Genomic DNA, 19,026 nt, shown 5'->3' on the forward strand with positions numbered 1-19,026 from the left:
GCTGTACAGTGGGACATTCCGGATAAAGTTAGTAGTGCTTCTTTTAAAAACAGATGAATAGGCTTTATCTGACATGACAGTATTGCAGTATAGTATTATTATGCTGCAAACACAAATACTTCCTTTTCCGTGTTCTGGTGTGTGGTTCATGTTTGAGATGACGTCAGCGTTTGGTCCTCTGAGCTCTGGTGTAATGCTCCTCATACTCTTACCTCGTGTTGGACCATCACATTCTGGTGCAGAGCAGGAGGAGCCATGCGTTTACAACTGTGTCAATGCAAACTGCTGCGCTCTGGGCCTGGCTGCGCACCAACTGCCCCTCCCTCCACGCAAACGCTGCTGCTGCTGCTGCTGCTGCTGCTGCCGAGGAGGTTTTAAATAAATGTTTATAGCCAAGTGTTTGCATCAGTGGGAATAAAAAGAAGATTTTATTTCATGCTTATCACTTACTTTTAATTGATGACAAGATACAGAGTCAGAATAGAGTGATTGTATTCCACAGATCTTTTTTGAGTGCCATAATATTTTTGTTACTTTTCTTTTGTGATTATCAGTCAAAGAGTCCTTAATAATCAGCTTGGGTTTTCCCTAAAAGTCCGGACGTTCTGTGTCTTTTTATGGCCTCTTATTACTTTCCGGTTTAACATTATGACCCCAACTCTAGCCCATTTATTTAATAATAACCTCTAGATGAGCGCGTCGCCTCCACATAATGTGTGCCTTTATATTGGAGTTGGTCTCAGATGACACCCCAAACACGAAAACACTTAGGACCCTGTTCAGTCTCTAAGCGCTTCTATTATATTCATCTAGTATGCTCCTCAAAACTTTTAATCATTTACCCACATTCTTCAGTTTAAGTGGCAACTTTGTCTGAAAGACCCTGTGTGTCCTATGCAATTAGGTAGTACTCGATTATATTTACTCATTTCCTTGAGAAACTTTTTTAAAGACAATGTACTTGGTTTTACTGCTACTTAAGCAATACGTGTTTTTACTTACATAAAAGTTGTAGATACTGCTCCCACTATGAGTAAGTCTTTAAGTTATAAAGAATGTTTGTTGACAATTTGAAATGATTACAAGTTTGAACATTTGCTCTTCATTCACCTTACCTTCAGATATGTATCACTTTTTACTTTTATGCTCTATACTTTCTGTAAAACCAACTTTTATTAGATTTAAAGTATGTTATAACTGTATTCCCTTATCATTGCAGTAATGAATAATCCTGCATCGTAGTCACTTTGAGACTTGAGTGTTTTCACCCACAGCTCAGCCCACAGCTCTGTACTTGTGGTTATCACCATAAAAACACATGCATGTAAATCTGCTGCTTGTTATGGTAATCCATATCTCATACAATGCGGATTAGTCATAATTTCTTGAACTTCTACTTGTGTAATATTATTTGTATGTAACTCAACTCTTACTTTCCTCCTGTGTTCGGCAGCAGTGAACAACTCGAGCCACGCCCTGGACCACCTCCTGGATGAGTCCTTCACCGACCCTCTGGACAGACCTGCACTACAGTAAGGCAATACCACACACACACACACACATACACACACACACACACACACACACACACACACACACACACACACACACACACACACACACACACACACACACACACACACACACACACACACACACTGATCATTGTCTGTAGTTTAGCAAATAGAAGTTTGTGGACCTGACTACACGAGCAGAGAGCTTAGATTAATTAGATTTTGCCTGTAATCCATTTGAGGTGTGTACATGACTGGAATGTTCAACTCTGCTGCATCAAAACAGAAATAGTTTGTTACATAAGTCTTGTATGTGGATCTGCTGCAGTTCAAATGTTAGAGTCAATTTAATACATATTTTTGTCCTCCTGGTTTAGAAATTGAATAGTATATTTAAGGCCTGGTTTAATCTTAATTTAGACCTAGAATAGTCCTGTTTTAGGGTGCGTTCTCTCATAGACCACATCAAAATTGGCATTAAACTGAGACTAAAATCTGAACTAGACCAGTACTAAATAAAGACTAGAACAGGACTAAACTAAGCCAACAAGGACACGTTTGAACTCACCTCAAAGTAAACTTGGTTTGGTTTTAGTTCTGGGCTTTGTCCAACCAATTTGGATGTTATCGTGGAAGCATGACTGCACTCTTAGACCTGATTTAGATCTAAAGGTACTCAGAAAGCAAAAATATTTGCTGTACTTTTTAGCTGGTAAGTTTGAAAACCACAGTTACTGACATTACATTTTATGGATTCACATCTGGGAGTTTTCAAAATCTTCCACTATAATTAAGATCTAGAATGAATGAAGTTAAAATTGTTCAAACTAACTCCATATGTTCCTCCAGTCTCCTCGTGTGATTTCGAGTCCTTGTGCCTCTGGACTTTCTCTAACCACAGTGAGCAGGGCGACTGGCTTGTGGTACCTGCGGGTAAGGCCCAGCCGAGCGGAGTGTCCAGGCCCCGCGCTGACCACTCCCCGGGCACATCTAAGGGTAATCCACTGCTGCTGTTTGTCACACCTGTCGTTTGTTGGAGTTTAACCAAACGGATGAGGATGATACGATATCACTCAAGGGCATCAAAACAATCAACCAAATACAGTTCAAAGTCATACAAAGAGGAGGGCAGATTACATTAACTCATAAATGTTTTAGAATATTGCAATTCTCAATCTGTTACATAGGTTTACCACTATTATTGATATTTTTAGTCCATATAAGAGTTTAGTTTACAGTAGACATGTTCAAGTCAGTAGGCCAATATTAGCCACATAAGTTACACAATAGTTATTATTTGACTAATAATAATACGTTTATTTTGTTGAATATTTGTTTCTATCGCATATTGAGGACATAGACAAAGGGATTCAGTTATAGAACTAGAAAATCTGTCATATACACTTCAATGGCTGTTAGTCATCCTGGAGTCCTCTTAAAAATGGCCATTACATAATACAATACGTATCAAAATCTATCAAAAACATACTGTACTCAAAATATCACGGTTTGGTCATTTACGTGCATTGATGCAGAGATTTGTACATCGTGATACTTTTAAACAACATAAATTCGTCATAAATTGTTGAGTTAGGTTGAAATGGTAACTTATTCTTAAGACAAATGTATTCTGATATTAAAGCCACATGAAATTCAATCAAAACAACATTTGAATTCACTTTGAACAACCGCTTGGTTTTGTATGAAGGCCCATATCGTATCAAGTATTGAGGAGGTATTGTGTGTTATTATGAGGCAATCCACAGCCCTTGTAATAATGAGGGTAATGGTTGCATATAATAAAATAAAATAATAACAATATACTTGTGTCTTGGTTCAGGGCACTTTCTAGAGCTGAGATCCACTCCAGGTCAATGCGAGTACCACCTGACCAGTCCAGTCCTGTCCTTCAGCTCGGAGCTCTGCAGTCTGCACGTGGCCCTGTTGGACTGGGCCCCACAGGCAGGGAACCTCAGCCTCCTGATCACACCCATGTACTCAGCCCCCACCCACAGCCCGGAACCTCTCCTCATCCTCTCAGACAGCACCAGGTGAGCCAAAGACGACAGCCGACCATTGCCTTTGACAGAGCAAAAACAACACAGTGATCAAGTTTTATTCGTCTCGGGATATAGACGATAAAGATGGACGCATGTGTAATTAGTGGACAGCGTTACGTTCACATGAGATCACAGCATTTGAGAACATATTTTAAAATGGAGCTGAGACAAGTCAGAATTCTCGGGTAAAAACTGCTGTCACGTGCTGTTTATAGATTGTTGACTTGAATTACTGGGCCTAGAAAGTGGTGCCATTTTTCGACTGGAAAGTCATGATTGTTGCCAGATGAGAGGAATTTAAGACACAAGATTAATATGGCATGTTTGTGGAGACAAATAATGATAAGGTTCAACATTTGTTAATCATAAGTTAAACAGTGAATCTTTCTTAGAGTTAGTATATAGAAATTGTAGAACGTGAACGCAACCTATTCACAGTTTTCAGCTTCCTATAATATGCAACATTTAGATATAATATTTTGTTTTAAATTGTTAATTACCCTGGCATCGGTCCTAATTTATCATTCCTTCTGAAGCTTGAAACCTCATACCATTGGATTTTTACACTTTGTTATGGTGGTAACAAAACATCAGGTGTTTGTATTCTCTAAAACAGCACATAATTCTCTATATATTGTTGTGCACAACGGGACAAAACCTAGTGGGAAATTACTGCGAGAAAACCTTTTGTTTGATCCTCAAAGGGAAAAAATACAGTTAAAACATCAGAATAACAACATTAGAACAAGAATAGTAGAATTAAAATAAGTGTACAGTGTGTCACTATGGGTGTAAACAGTATATGTATATGACATAATTTTAAGTGTATCGTGCTCAAGATCAACATTATATCAATACAGTACTACATACAGTAGGGCTGGGACAGTATATAATTTTGCAATATAAACTAAAAACATGTACAACAGGCTCCTCCCCTCAGTGGGGCTAACATCAGACTGCCCAGGGACCACAGCTGGAAACTAGACAACCTGGTACAATGCATCTCTCCTGACACGGTTAATGTATATTGTGCACTGTTCCTGTCTCAAATTTAAAAAAAAAAATCATATTGTTTTGTTGTGTATCGCAATACTTGCTTTCACAGTAGAGTGTACAACTACTACTAAACATATTACACAAATATGTGTAAATTTGACTTGTACATACGTGTTTGCAGACTTGGTTACAGGCAAAGCCTCTGTGTTGACATCAGTAGTTAATAAATACCAGCTTTGGTGCTGATCGATTAAAAGTTTGTATTACAACCTCAGCCATTAATGTGCATTTGCAATTTACAAACGCTGGACTGATTTACAGTTAAATTCTAACTTTCATAAATTTGACTCCTGTATTAAATTTAAATTAATTCAGGGCATGTGATTAAATATATATAATATCAAAATCACCGCTATACTGCATATTGTTCCCTATGCATCGTGATGGTATTGTATTGAGACAAAAGCATACAATGATATACAGTATGTTACAGATGAATGACTTATAGGCCTATGCTAGGAGCTTGTAGTGTGTTGTACAGCTTAACAGCAGCAGGTGAGAAGTGTTCTCAACCATGTATGTATTTCAGCGCTTCAAAAGGAAATGCTTGTTCTGGTGTGTGATTGTTAAGTGCACGTGTTGTTCCTCCAGGGGTCAGTGGGTGGAGCTGGAGGCTGAGATCGGCAGGATGGATGAGCCCTTCCAGGTCACTCTGTCGTATGCATCCTGCCAGGCCGAGGGCAGCACTGTGGCGTTGGATTCTCTGGAGCTCCGAAACTGTGAAGGTGAGGTCTAAATCATCAGAAGGTCCCAGTCCCACTCATGGTTTAAAATATCCTCACAATCCCCAATTGTTTGTTGCTGCTTTGTTGTTCAGTTCACATTGGACTAGGGCTGAACAATATATTGCCATGAAATCAAAATTGCTGTTTGAGTTGGTGCAATTATCAATTACAAAGGTTGCAATTATTTAGATAATAGAATGTCCCCTGCAAGGAACACAATATCCTGTGTGTTTATAGAAAACGTCTGAAATACACAGAATTCTTGTTATAGTTTATCAGGTCATATTTCAATCTTCTCTTTATTACAATCACAAAACTCTTGCAGCCCTACACTGGACTCTGTCTCTGTCTCTCTCTTTATTTTGTTATTTCATTTTTAATGTGTTATAGCGTAAAACACATACTTAGCAGACGTACAACTACAGTAGGTGGCGGTAAATGCACCTTTTCAGTTGGCTGCCAACCGCCATTAAAAGTAACACGACAACAACAACAACAACAACAACAACAACAATAACTACTACTCTGAACTCTCGGTATAACACACAATCCAAAACGCATATGTCTGATGGGATGAAATGGTAACATAAGAAGATATCTTTTTATGTCTTCAAACCTTATCATTGCTAATCTTTCAGCATTTGACACTTTTTGACTGAGGCTTAAAGGCACAGTATATAACCAAAAAATAGACTAAAACAAAATATGTTTTTATGGTTGCATTGCACTAAAAATGTATGAAAACCTTTGTCCTTACTGCGCGCAATCTTGCATCTCAACAAAATGCCTCTTCTCACCGTTTCAATGGAAATGTTTCTTTGGCTGTAATATTCCAGAGCATGGCACACAATCTCCATGGCTAATGTTCTGAACTATGGTTTTAACTTTCTATTTCCATGGAATTATGCAGGTGACCTTCTTCCTTGATAAAGTTATATACTGTGCCTTTAAGATTTCTTTTCAGTTTTTTTTCTGGTTGATACCATTTTGGTTGTTTGGGTTAATGTTGCATCTGTTAGGGATAGGTTGGCGTCAGCCCTCATAACTTTGTTCCTGTTGTGTTACTGTGTACAGAGCAGCCGCTGTCAGAGCTGAACGACGCTTGTGTGGAATCCTTCCATTGTGCCGCCACTGGGGATTGTGTGGAGCCAACCCACGTGTGTGACTTCCACTCCGACTGTCCATTTGGAGAGGATGAAGGCTTCATCTGTAGTACGGCTTGTTGAACAATTTAGACATGTTGTATCTTGTATGTACATGTTATGTGATTACTGATGCTTTTTGGTGCTGTGCAGGAGCCCTTCCACTGGGCTCCTACTGTTCATTTGAGGAAGACGACTGTGGCTGGTCTATGTCCATGCAGCACTCTCACTGGAGGAGACTGTCAGCTAATGCGCTGGAGCCCCAGGAGCAGCAAGGGAAAGCTCTGCGCTCAACTCCAGGTCAGTCACAATCACACTGCATGTTCTGACCTGGAACCTAATATACGACGGTTCAGCTCACAAAAAGCAAGGCTGTGGTGTGTTACTCCTATGATATATAAAGTTGCCACAGAGGGTGAGGTGGACAGACTATAGGGGAGAGTCTGTGCACACAGTTCTGTATCGTACAAGGTTCCAGGTCTGGACAGTGTTGTTCAATACACAAATTGTGTACCTTTCATTCCAATTTTGTGTTGTGGATATTTTCTTATATTTTGTAGTGTTAACAGTGTGCGCTTGTACACGTGGGGCCCTCAGGGCACTTCCTGTTTTTGCAGGTTAGAGAGAATAGTGCCCCCAGAGCAGTATCCATCTTTAGCCCATGGTTCCCTACTCCAGTCTCTTCTAGTGTCTGCCAGGTCAGTGTCAAAATGATTCAGATGACTCTGGGCTGGTCTTGTGTTTCAATCGCATCTGTAATTGTCTCAACTGTGTCTGTGTAGATGTACTTTTCTCTGTATCTCTTTGGAAACTTCAATGGGACCCTGGTGGTGGCTGTAGAAGAGAGTGATACAGCTAACAGCCCTCTGGTGTGGGAGAGAAATGGTCCATGGACAGATGACTGGGACCATGTTGCTCTGCAGCTGACTGGGATCGAGCACAGGTATGCAGAGGGTCCTGGGGTAATACAAAGTCCCACCTCTCACTCTCTGTCTGTGAGCAGGTTTCAGATGAGGGTGACCGCTGTGTGGGCTCCTGGCTCTGAGGCTGACATCGCCCTGGACTACATCTCTCTTGGAGCAGCCTGCTTCTACACAGGTACTGTACCTTACATTTGGGTCACCACAGATGTATTGGTTTGTTGTCTTATCTTTCAAATGTGGGAGCAACAGGATTTTTATTAAAAGCTACTGTAAATGTAAAAGATTTTATTTTAGAACAGTTATTGTCCAAATAGCTTAGAGCTTTCTTTGTGCCGTGGACAGATGTGAATGAGCTGGAGCATGTGGTGGATCTGGGGGATCTTCTGAGCCCTCTACCTGAGCCCTCAGACTCAGGTATTTACGTCATTGTTAATCCTTTCTGCCTCAGCGTCTACACAGCAGGTTCAGAGTCTGAGGTGGTTAATATGGCATTACCATGTCAGAGATGCAATTTGGTGCTAGGCCATGGACGGACTTGTACACAGGCAGAGTTTCTTTAAAACTCTCTGGGACCGGCTGCATTGCCAATGCACTGGTAACACGCACTGTAACTGCTCATATCTTTTTGAACCACAAAAGATAAACATGCTGTTTTTTACCTGAAAACTCCAACCTTTCTAGCTAGTACTCCCACAAATCTAGCGCAAGCATTTGCTGTGTTAGAAGGCCTCAAAATTATTATAAAAGGTCAAACACAGCAGCAGCAGCACTCTCAGAATCCCAGATACATTTTGCTTGCCTATAGAGATTGGAATTGTCACACATCATAGAGTTTTCAATTAGCCTACTGTTTTTTAATTTTTTTTTATTGTCCTTTAATTAACATGCAATTTCCACACACAAAGGCCCCATGCCGTAGTCAAACGCAGAACTTTGTTGTCGTGCTTAGCGCTGAGCGTGTAAAACTAATGGAGATTTCAAGATGCTAAATACTAAATTTGGTGTTCATTCAAAAGTCCCCTGACTCTATAGAGTGATAAATGTAGTATAACGTTCCAATCTTTTGTATATTTTTTTTAATACAGTTTTTGCTACTGCATCTTTAAATGGATGTTTTTGCATGTTTGGCCAATAACGTTAAGGTTTTCATGTTCGATCTTGAGCTCTGTAGTCCACCAAGAACCTGCTGTTTTCTCGATAGTTTAGAGTTTGCATTATCACACACCATCTTAACCTTCAAAACTGATCACTGCAATCACTATCTTTGCAGAGGTTTCATTGATGAAATGGATCTTTAACTCATGTGGGGCCAGTGGTCCACATGGCCCCACCCAAGCTCAGTGTGATAACACCTACAGGAACAAGAACCTCAATGTCACAGTGGGAAAGGAAGGTGCGCTGAAAGGAGTCCAGATATGGAAGGTCCCAGCCACAAACAGATACGAGTGAGTTCACTCCCAATGGGCCATCTCCCAATATGCAACAAGAGGTTTTGAGTTTAATCCACAGCAAAAACTACAGGAGCTCTGACTTATCAAAAAGCTTTCAGTCAGATAATTGTTGTCCTGGCCCACATTAAATAGAAATAATCACCGGGTGTTGTGGTGATCTATATAAACTACAGTTACTGTTACTAATATTACCACAGCGGTCTACTGAGCATGGAATTACAAACAGTAAGACATTAGTTGTTTGCTCAAGTGTACTGCAGTCTAATATGCTGTTTAATATGATCGAGAGTGGTGACTTTGTGCCAGAAAACAATTTCCTTCAGTCACAGCAATGCCATCCCCCTAGGATCACAGCATATGGAGCCGCAGGAGGGAAAGGAGCCAAAAATCACAACAAGCACAACCACGGGGTCTTCATTTCAGCCGTGTTTGCTCTGGAGAAAGGAGACACACTGTACATCTTGGTGGGCCACCAGGGAGAGGATGCGTGCCCAGGGGTGAGTGAGGGATTTTGGAAAGCATTGGCAGAACTACAGCTCTATCCATGATGATTGACATGACAAGCAATAAACCATGTAAGAAAGATATTAAGTTTCCTTTTCCTGTGGAGCAGAGAAACCAACTGACCCAGAAGATTTGCCTGGGGGTGTCCTCTGTGATAGAAGACAACCTGAAGTCGAGAGATAATGCAGAGTGGGCAGGCGGGGGAGGAGGTGGGGGTGGTGCCACATACATTTTCAAGGTAATTCTAAATTGACAAAAACTATCTTGTTTAGAACTCTTTGTTTCAAACATTTTATGGCATTTATTTATTGAGCTAAACAAACTATATCTTAAGTAGTGGTTTGGATCAGGAGTTTTTTTTTTAAACTTTCAGATGGAGGGGGGAGAGATGGTGCCTCTGCTGATCGCAGCGGGAGGAGGAGGAAATGCCTACCTGGAGGACCCCGAGTCCAGCCTCGATCAAACCCGACTGGAGCAGTTTGAGAACAGCACCACTGCTCCCAGTAGCAGTGGTCGCACAGGGGCAGCAGGTACGGCAACACTTTTGATCAATAAACCAATCATAATGTATGTGTGCTCTACAAATTAATTATGATTCACACAAAAATATTTAAGGTACTCATGATACAATACAAACTGCAATACAAATAATAAAAGCCTAAATAATCACATTAAGATCAATTCAAAATCCTAAGATGCAAATACAATTCCCTCAGTCATAAGCACAGTTAAACATTAAAGAAATGTTTTGAGACTAGTAAGTCATTTTAGTCCTGACTCTGGCACCAGCAGGAGGCCGGTCCCTGAGGTCCTCAGAGTCCAAGATGGGTCATATGGCACTAAAATGTCAAACGTGTACTTTTAAGTCTCTTCTCTGAGCCACAGGAGCCAGTGCAGAGACCTGAGAACAGGACTAATGTGATCATACTTCCTGGTTCTGGTCAGGACCCGAGCAGCAGCGTTCTGGATGTACTGCAGCTGTTTTACAGCTCGTTTGGAGAGGCCAGTGAGCAGGCCGTTACAGTAGTCTAATCTACTGGAGACAAACGCATGAATAAGTCTCTTTAAGAAACCATACTTTTGATTTTGGCAATATTTTTCAGATGGTAAAAAGCAACTGATTTTATTTTAGGAGGCTGCTAAAGCATCAGATTAAGCATCAGTTATATGTACCATGAGGAAAATAAGTATAAGTTATTCCCCCACATAGAAATGGAGGGGTCTGAAATTTTCATCGTAGGTGCATTCCCACTGTGAGAGACAAAAAATAATTATCATCCTGGTCCACAGCAAATTGAAAGAATTCATCCCTGGGCCTTGTGTGGATCCTTGTAAAGCACAGACAACACAAATGCAGCTTCTGTTAATATTTCCACTGATTGGGCCTGCTTTAAAATGCCAAAACAATCAAAAAACAAGTCTGTCATTTTGGTGACAAGACAAACCTTGTATCAAGCCATCACAAATTACAGTAGGGGGATATTTTTTTTATTATGATTATTAATACTAAGAATGTCTTATAATAGAGCCCAATCTTTCAATCCAAACGTTCCTGCTGCTTTGCAGGTGGAGGCGGGGGCTGGAGAGATGTCCTGAGTCCCCACTCTCAGGCGGGACACTCCCTTGTGGATGGGGCTGTGGGGGGGTCTGCCTGTCCTCTGGCTCTGTCTAAACTCGCCTGGGCCACATACGGAGGCTTCGGTGGCGGAGGGGGTGCATGCACTGCAGGAGGAGGAGGAGGGGGCTACAGAGGTTGGTCTCTAAATCCCATTTTGTCATATAAATATAATTTATAATTCAGTTTTACATTGTTGTGAGTTGGATATAAACACACCTTGAAAACTGTCTTTATTATGCAGAAGTCAGTTTTCTAAAAACCTTATGAGATAAAAAAAAAAATAAAAAATTTGTTCCAGGAGGTGACGCTGCTATGACTGATGAGATATTGGCTGACGGCCAAGATGGAATTTCTTTCATTCACCCCACAGGAGAGCTCTTCCTGCAGCCGCTGGCAGGTGCGGCTCAACAATAAAAAACTCATGTGTTATAAAAGGAAACTGCAAGTGTTTAACAAAGGGCCTCATTACTCAATGACAGAATGCACAATGTTTGCTGTGTAACCTTTTAAATCGGACACACATCTCTTTCTCTGGTTTGTAGTTTTAACTATTAACTGTACATAAAGGTGTACAAATCTTGGGTGTATGGGACACACTCTTTTAGGTTTCTCAGTACCCTCAAGAGGATTAAATTAAATGAGAAATGTAACACCTACACCTCATTACTTATACATTACACTTACAGTGGTGGTGAAATAGTGTTTGTCCCCTTCCAGATGTTTTAGTATTTGAATGTCTGTCTCACTTAAATGTTTCAGATCATCAAACAAATGTAGATATTAGTCAAATACAACTTAATGAAATACAAAGTACAATTTTTAAATAAAGATGTGTATTATTAAGGGAAAACAAAATCCAAACCTACATGGCTCTGTGTGAGAAGGTATTTGTGTTAATAACATAACTGTGGTTTATCACAGTTCAAGTTCTCTAACCAAAAGATCCTCAAAAGCTGAGATCCAAAGAAATTTAGGAACAATTGATGAATAAACTAATTGAGAGTTATCAGTCTGGAAAAGGTTATAAAACCATTTCTAACGCTTTGGGACTCCAGCAAACCAGTGAGAGCCATTATCCACAAATGGCAAAAACATGGATCAATGGTGAACCTCCCCAGGAGTGGCCGGCTTCCCAAAATTACTCCAAGAGCACAGCTCATCCAAGAGGTCACAAAAGACCCCACAACAACAGCCAAAGAACTGCAGGCCTCACTTGCCTAGCATAAAAGTAACAACGTATTTCAGAAAAAGAACATCATTCCAACAGTAAAATATGGTTGTACTAGTGTGGTGGTCTGGGGCTGTTTTGCTGCTTCAGGATAAATGCGAGTTACTAGGTTTAGGAGACAATTACTTTTTCACACAGGACCATGAAGATTTGAATTTTGTTTTCCCTTAATAATAAAAAACCTTCATATAAAAACTGCATTTATTTTTCCTTATATTTTCTTTGACAAATATTTAAATTAGCTTGATCTGAAACATGCAAGTATAACAAACATGCATACTGATGCTGTATGAAGTAAAAGCCAGAGGGACGTGACATGTGGCTGTGTTTTGTGCAGTCATGGAGAGCCACGGTGAGTGTGAGATCAAAGTGCAACCAAATTGTAGCCACTGTCAGATGCAAAACTGCAAACGGGATGAGGACACTCGTCAGATTATTTGTCTGTGCCACGATGGTGAGGTCCTGGCCAACGACAACGTCACCTGCGTCAGTGCTGTGGGTAGGACATCCCTATGGACTTTGTACATTTATGTTCTTTACCAGATGACTGTGTGGACTAACTGACCTTCCTGTCCTCACCAGATGTTCCTCAGGGCCCTATCCCTCAGGGCCCTATCCCTCAGGGCCACATGTCAGTGTCTCTGATCTTGGCTGTGGGGGTATCTACTGTGGCCAGTGGCGTCGCTCTCATCTGTGCTGGAGTCATCTTCAGTAAGAGGCTTTTTCACTTCTGTGCCCACTCTGTGCCCGCTACGTTCCACCGGCTCTGAAGGAGACCCGGGAAATACTGACCTAGAATTCTAATATGAAGAGAGGCCAATACGGACATTTACTTTTCTCTGTAGCCTAATGTAAATACTGAGAAATAAGTTGTATCTGTTAATGAAATAACAAAAGGGGCCAATGTATAAGTGCATTATCTGTAAAATACAGTTCTTTAACATATCTTACAGGACAAATGTTATTTTTAGGTGTGTGTGTCTGATACATGCAGCATTGTCTTCTCTCAGTGTTAAACATTGATATTTGTTATAATATACACTAAGCAGGTGTGTAAGGTTTATACAGTCTCTGTGGTGGGAGAATATGGCTTTTGATTTAACTGTAATGTGCCTTGTGGCCAAAATAGTCAGGGATTATTTGTGCAACGGTGACATTATATTTTGTGTTTCATTGACCTTTATAAAGGGCTTCAAAGGGCAGGAAGTCTGCTTTAGTCAGTTTAGAGTCACTCTCTCCCCCATGCAGGGAGGTAGTCTGTTCCCTGCATCTCTCATGTCCAATCTCATTGCTCATCACACTTCCATCTCACCTTCTTCCTGCCCTGCTCTTCACGGATCCCCTGAGTCCTGCATCTGCATCGGACCAAGGGTCATCGACTCCCCTTATGTGCACGTGCCCCACCCATCCACCCCATTTCCAGGCAGTCTGCCATCTATACTCCCTCACCTGCATCTCTCCCAGGCACCTATCCACCTGTACCACCTCCTTCTCCAAGGAGGAGCTCCACCTGTACCCACAGACTATCACCTGCATCAGGGACGTCGCTGCCTCAGCGGCGGGTGAGTGCCCCTCACTTGCCCCGATGGTCCAGAAGTTGTAACAAGGAGAGAACAGTGGTCACAATTCCTAAAACATCTGATGACAGTCTCTGCTGATTTCATAATAACAAAATCAACATTAAAAGTAATATGATAATGTGGCACCCAGTGTGACCCCTTTTTGACCCTCTTTGTGTTACCACTTCTTCTCTCTGCAGGGCTCTGATGCAGGTCAAAACTCTGATAGATTTTCTGTTTTTAACTGAAACTCTGTTTGATGTGTGCAGTATGGTACCGCAGGAAAAGCGAGCTGCACGCTGTCAGAGGACGGCTGCAGAGTCCAGAGTACAAGCTCAGTAAGATACGCTCTTCCACCATAATGACAGACTACAATCCCAACTACTGCTTTGCCACGTCACTCAGAGAGCTGAAGGAAGTTCCTCGAAAAAACATCACGCTTCTTAGGTCAGTATGAAATTCTGAGATCTTTCCCCTGTATCTCATTAACAGTATTGAATGTGTTGTGTAGGGCTCTTGGCCATGGAGCATTTGGAGAAGTGTATGAAGGACAGCTCCTGGGGATGAGTTCTGATAATAGTCCCATGCAGGTGGCTATAAAGGTCAGCTCCCACTGTGACTCAGAACTCCTTTTATGGATCTATTCAGAACATATCATTCACACTTAAAGGTCAAACATGTCAAAGCTCTTTTACTTATATATGTTTTTTATTACAAAAACTTTCTGAATGTATTCTTAAATACATTGGTGAAAAATATCAAATTGATTTAGTGGACAATATAATAATCTTGCCATCTTCAGGCTGTAAATCTAAGCATCTCCCTTGGGTGTCTGGGGCTGGATCTATACAATCTCACACAGATGAAACATAATCTCTGTTGTTTAGTTTATTTGTTTGAGCAATGCCAGAACAATTCATTGCAATGTGGACAATACAATACTTTAGAAAATACAGTGATGCTCAAATGGAGTAGGTCCTAACCCGCATGCACATAGTGACCTGTTTCACCCTCTCACATACATTACATCTCATTACAAATACACAAGTGCATGCTGTGATAATTTCTACAGTTTAATTAAATAGGACATCGAGTAATGTGTGATTGTGGTCATACAAAAGAAAATAAACAAATAATTTAGTTTTGGTATATGGTCATACATATTAAAAGGTAATGGTATTTTTTTTGTTTATGCTTGTACTAAATAAAAGGTAACAATCTTTGTGCTTCCCAGACCCTTCCTGAGATTTGCTCAGAGCAGGATGAGATGGACTTTCTGATGGAGGCTCTGATAATGAGGTCATTCTTACTTGATTTTTAAACTTTTATATTAACTTATATTAACACAGAGACAATCCCATAATCAAACGTGTGTTTTTCTGCAGTAAGTTTAGTCATGAGAACATTGTCCGCTGCATTGGAGTGAGCCTCAACATCCTGCCACGCTTCATTCTCCTGGAGCTGATGACAGGAGGAGATATGAAGAGTTTTCTGAGACAGCACAGACCCAGATCTGTGAGTGTGAGGCAGTGTGAGCCTTCACAGATGCATGAGAGCATCTGTTCTAATGTGTACTGTTGTGTCCAGGGTAACACCTCCTCCCTCACCATGAGGGAGCTGCTGCGGATGGCCCGGGACATCGCCTGTGGCTGTAGGTACCTGGAGGAGAACCACTTCATTCACAGGTTCAGTCCCACACCACACATCCACATCTTTACACAACTAGATCTCTCAAAGCTTCAAACTCTGCTCTAATTCAACCCTCATTTTACTGTTCAGCTTTTTAACTAATATTGTCTATGCATCCAAAAAACATAGTTGCAGATATGTTTTTCCATCCTACTTGCATATCTGTGTAATGCAGCAGTGATTAGTTAGTAGCCTAAATAAAAAGGCAGTTTATTCATAAATAGAAGGCCTTGATTCAATTAACATTTATATTGTACATTTACATAATTTTAGGTCTTACAATGTTGAATACCACTGCTGATAAAAGTGATTGTGGAGATGTTTTGTTCCCTAGTTTTGATATGATAGTGTCCCATGAACATACATGCAATCTTAAGTCAAATTTAAGGCAAACTAAAATTTTAAATTTAAAAACAAAGTTTTAAAAAGGAAGTTGTATTGACCTAAATTTCCCTGTCTTTCTTTAGAGACATTGCAGCTCGAAACTGCTTGCTCACCTGCCCGGGGCCCGACCGAGTGGCAAAGATAGGAGACTTTGGCATGGCCCGAGACATTTACAGGTCAGCCATCAGCACATGCTTTGAAACCCTCTGCATCCTCTGCTCTCTGTAACAGACCCATCTTCCTTTCAGGGCCAGCTACTACAGAAAAGGAGGCAGAGCCATGCTGCCTGTCAAATGGATGCCCCCGGAGGCTTTTATGGAAGGAATTTTCACCTGCAAAACTGATACATGGTAAACTAAATAATTATTCATTTGCCCTACAGGCATACAATGAAACCTATTACACATGTAGCATAAACACTGCTCTTTTGACATGCAGGCCTATTTGACTCTGACACACATAATCCAGCGCTATACAGATTTCTAATTTTGTATCTGTAAATCCAAAGATAGACGATAATGAAAGAGACACTTTACTCAAGACATGTTATTGTGTGTGTCTCCCCCTGGAGGTCGTTTGGGGTGCTGCTCTGGGAGATTCTCTCTTTAGGATACATGCCTTACCCCTGTAAAACCAACCAGGAGGTTCTGGAGTTTGTCACCAGTGGAGGCCGCATGGATCCCCCAAAAGGTTGCCCAGGGCCTGTGTGAGTTATCTACTGTGATGCTGCAGTGCAATCTTAATAACTTAAATCTAGGATTATTTGTGGATTTGTTTTATCAACACTAAGGTGGATCTGAAACTATGTATGATAGCTGATTATTGACACTGAACTTTGTATAGTTATCGGATAATGACCCAGTGCTGGCAGCACTGTCCGGAACACAGGCCTGACTTTTCTACAATTCTGGAAAGAATCAACTACTGCACTCAGGTATGAACAGTTTTGATGACAAAGTATTTTTTGTCAGCAGTAATATAGCACAGACTGTCTCTTCAGGACCCAGATGTGATCAACACGCCTCTCCCAGTGGAGTATGGCCCAACCCAGGAGGAGGATGCAGTAACGCGTCCCTCTGTGCACCCTTCTTCCAGTCTGACACCTTTGCCGTCACTGAGTGTCTCTGTTGCTTCTGCTCCTCCACAACTCGCCAAACCTCACTTTCTCCTTCACACAGGCCTACCCCTTCAACAAGAGGCCCCGGAGGTGACCTCCAGGGGGCCCTGGCTGCAGCCTGAAACTCAGAACCAAATAAACTCTAGAAATAATTCCTCCTCAGGAAGTCAAAGACTTAAGAACAAAACCAAGAACTTGTGGAACCCCACGTATGGCTCCTGGGTTTTGGAGAGCTTCAGGGGGAAGAAAGCCCTGGCCCACACTCAGTCCATGCCCCTGTCCTCCAGCAACTGCCCTCCACAGAGCCCCACCTCTGAGTCCACTGACACAGCCTGTGATGGGGCCAACAACCTTCACAGTGGGACGTCCACAGTGCTCTCCCATAGACTCTCTGGGGGTGCGTCAGCTTCTTCAAAGGGTGGGATGGACCTGGCTAAGCTCCAGAGTTTCCCTTGTGGCAATGTCAACTATGCATATGACGGGCAGAGCTATGAGTCAGAGAGCCTGCCTTTGGCGAAGGCTGAAGTTCCAGAGGCGATAGCCAGCTGTGCACTGAGTGTGTCTTTGGGAAGTGGCTTAGGGCTTGGGCTCCACAACTCAGCCACAGCACCCAAACGGCTCCTGAAGAGGCACGCCAGCTATGGACACGAGGACGTGAGGAGACACACCAAAGCTGACAAACCGCCCCGCGATCGTGACTCAGGATTCTCTTTGTCTGAAGACCTCAGCGTAACCCCAATCTAACTTGAGCCTGGTTTAACAGTAGAGAACTGTACACAGCTCATCTTCTCAAAATGAAATGCTGGACTTTGCTCTTCTCAGCGCCGAGCGCACCATTGCGATGGGTGCATGCTGCATTGACTCCCATTACGCCTTGGGTTCATATTAATTAAAACAATATGTAACATTCTTACTTACTGTAGGCCTGACTTGTCTTCAAAACAGCTTTAAATACTGCCAAGCCAGTACAAGTACATAGTAGTGTAGTATCCTCCACCATCTCCAGCAGTGAATCAGGGGATTGATGTTGCCACAAATGTAGGATAGCATAGGATTACATAAAATCATAGCAGAGAGGGTAAACTATTATTATAGCATAGCTCATAAAAGTCCATTAGCATAATATGCCTCCTTTAGTAAACAAGGTTGTGGTTAGTGCGTTGATAAGAACTTTTTTGATGAACCAGAGATTGCGGTTATGAAAAGGATTTTTGACTCATTAGGGTACTGAACTATCTAACTTTGCTCTTTTATTTTTTGTTTCTTTAAATAGCTACTGTAAGTTTACATTTTAAATTAGTTTGAAGCAGATCACTGCCTTTAGATGTTGTTTAGGGGAGGCCTTTTACTCAACAGCAACTTACTGCTCATTTTTGTGTATCTTATCTTTGTGTTAAATAAATGCAGTGTGTGTTAGTAGTTGTAGCTATTGTTTAGTGTTTAGTTCCTTTTTTATCACTGCGAGTTGCCCTGTTGCCTGATTTATAAAACGTTTATATTAAAAACAATGAAAATGATTGGACTGTTATGTTATATTGCGATGAAATTGAGAGTATATATATATATATATATATTTATTTTATTTATTTATTCAAATAATTCACATTGATTGTGTTAAGTACAGTATGTAGCCTGTGGAATATACTATACACACATATTACCCCCAAAACAGCAAAGACAATTGTAAATATAAAATACAAATAAATACCCATGTCTGGTCCTAAATGGAGTGCTTCTTAACATTACCCCACCTTTTGTCAGTTGTGTTTAACTTAACAGGTGCACACAGTCATAACACATAAATCCAGTGTGAAATGTCCAGTTTGTGTTTGTCTCACAGAAACAAAGAGGAACCTTCCTGCAGTGTCACATCTTGTATCTTTAGATCTACCGAAGAACAAATTCACAATCCTATTGATAGTTAACTTTAGACAATGGTCAAAGGACACAACCTCGACACAATCTGGTTATTTTGGCTGCGGGACTCTTTGGCAGCCTCTATAGTGTGGATGAGGTTCTGCAGACCCCATAGGTATCCATCCTCTCGGTTTCCTTC

General features: G+C 41.2%; 2 protein-coding genes across 3 annotated transcripts in view; one reads left to right on the top strand and one right to left on the bottom strand.

The window, feature by feature from the left end:
* Nucleotides 1-2,369: 2,369 nt before the first annotated feature.
* ltk (leukocyte receptor tyrosine kinase) lies at nt 2,370-18,487 on the top strand. Of its 2 annotated transcripts, none has more exons than XM_072457718.1 (27): nt 2,370-2,510; nt 3,355-3,565; nt 5,222-5,355; nt 6,430-6,567; nt 6,651-6,797; nt 7,095-7,195; nt 7,280-7,440; nt 7,501-7,595; nt 7,763-7,834; nt 8,691-8,865; nt 9,218-9,368; nt 9,485-9,613; nt 9,749-9,905; nt 10,942-11,127; nt 11,292-11,390; nt 12,559-12,720; nt 12,804-12,932; nt 14,050-14,227; nt 14,292-14,382; nt 15,015-15,079; nt 15,166-15,295; nt 15,368-15,465; nt 15,937-16,029; nt 16,102-16,203; nt 16,425-16,559; nt 16,697-16,787; nt 16,854-18,487. In XM_072457718.1, exons 2-27 carry the CDS (start codon nt 3,507-3,509, stop codon nt 17,712-17,714), a joined length of 3,939 nt encoding a protein of 1,312 aa, XP_072313819.1. In that variant the 5' UTR covers nt 2,370-2,510; nt 3,355-3,506; the 3' UTR covers nt 17,715-18,487. The 2 variants fall into 2 exon arrangements, with proteins under 2 accessions (XP_072313819.1, XP_072313820.1); XM_072457719.1 differs by having other exon boundaries at nt 6,445-6,567.
* A 150-nt stretch (nt 18,488-18,637) lies between these two features.
* Nucleotides 18,638-19,026, bottom strand: part of itpka (inositol-trisphosphate 3-kinase A) — a 4,289-nt gene continuing 3,900 nt past the window's right edge. Inside the window, exon 7 of the mRNA XM_072458099.1 lies at nt 18,638-19,026. This exon is cut by the window's right edge and continues 123 nt beyond it. Within this exon, the coding sequence (XP_072314200.1) occupies nt 18,898-19,026 (129 nt within the window). The 3' untranslated portion in view covers nt 18,638-18,897.

This window comes from Eucyclogobius newberryi, unplaced genomic scaffold (genome assembly GCF_026437365.1).
Source record: "Eucyclogobius newberryi isolate DKJ021-1_F unplaced genomic scaffold, fEucNew1.0.hap1 SCAF_21, whole genome shotgun sequence".
In the NCBI taxonomy this organism is placed as follows: domain Eukaryota; kingdom Metazoa; phylum Chordata; class Actinopteri; order Gobiiformes; family Gobiidae; genus Eucyclogobius; species Eucyclogobius newberryi.

Coding starts and splice junctions, on each gene's coding strand:
- ltk (XM_072457718.1), top strand. CDS start 3,507: ATGTACTCAGCCCCCACCCACAGCCCGGAACCTCTCCTCATCCTCTCA. Junction 6,798..7,094: donor AGCTCTGCGCTCAACTCCAG/GTCAGTCACAAT, acceptor TGGGGCCCTCAG/GGCACTTCCTGTTTTTGCAG. Junction 15,296..15,367: donor GACAGCACAGACCCAGATCT/GTGAGTGTGAGG, acceptor TGTTGTGTCCAG/GGTAACACCTCCTCCCTCAC.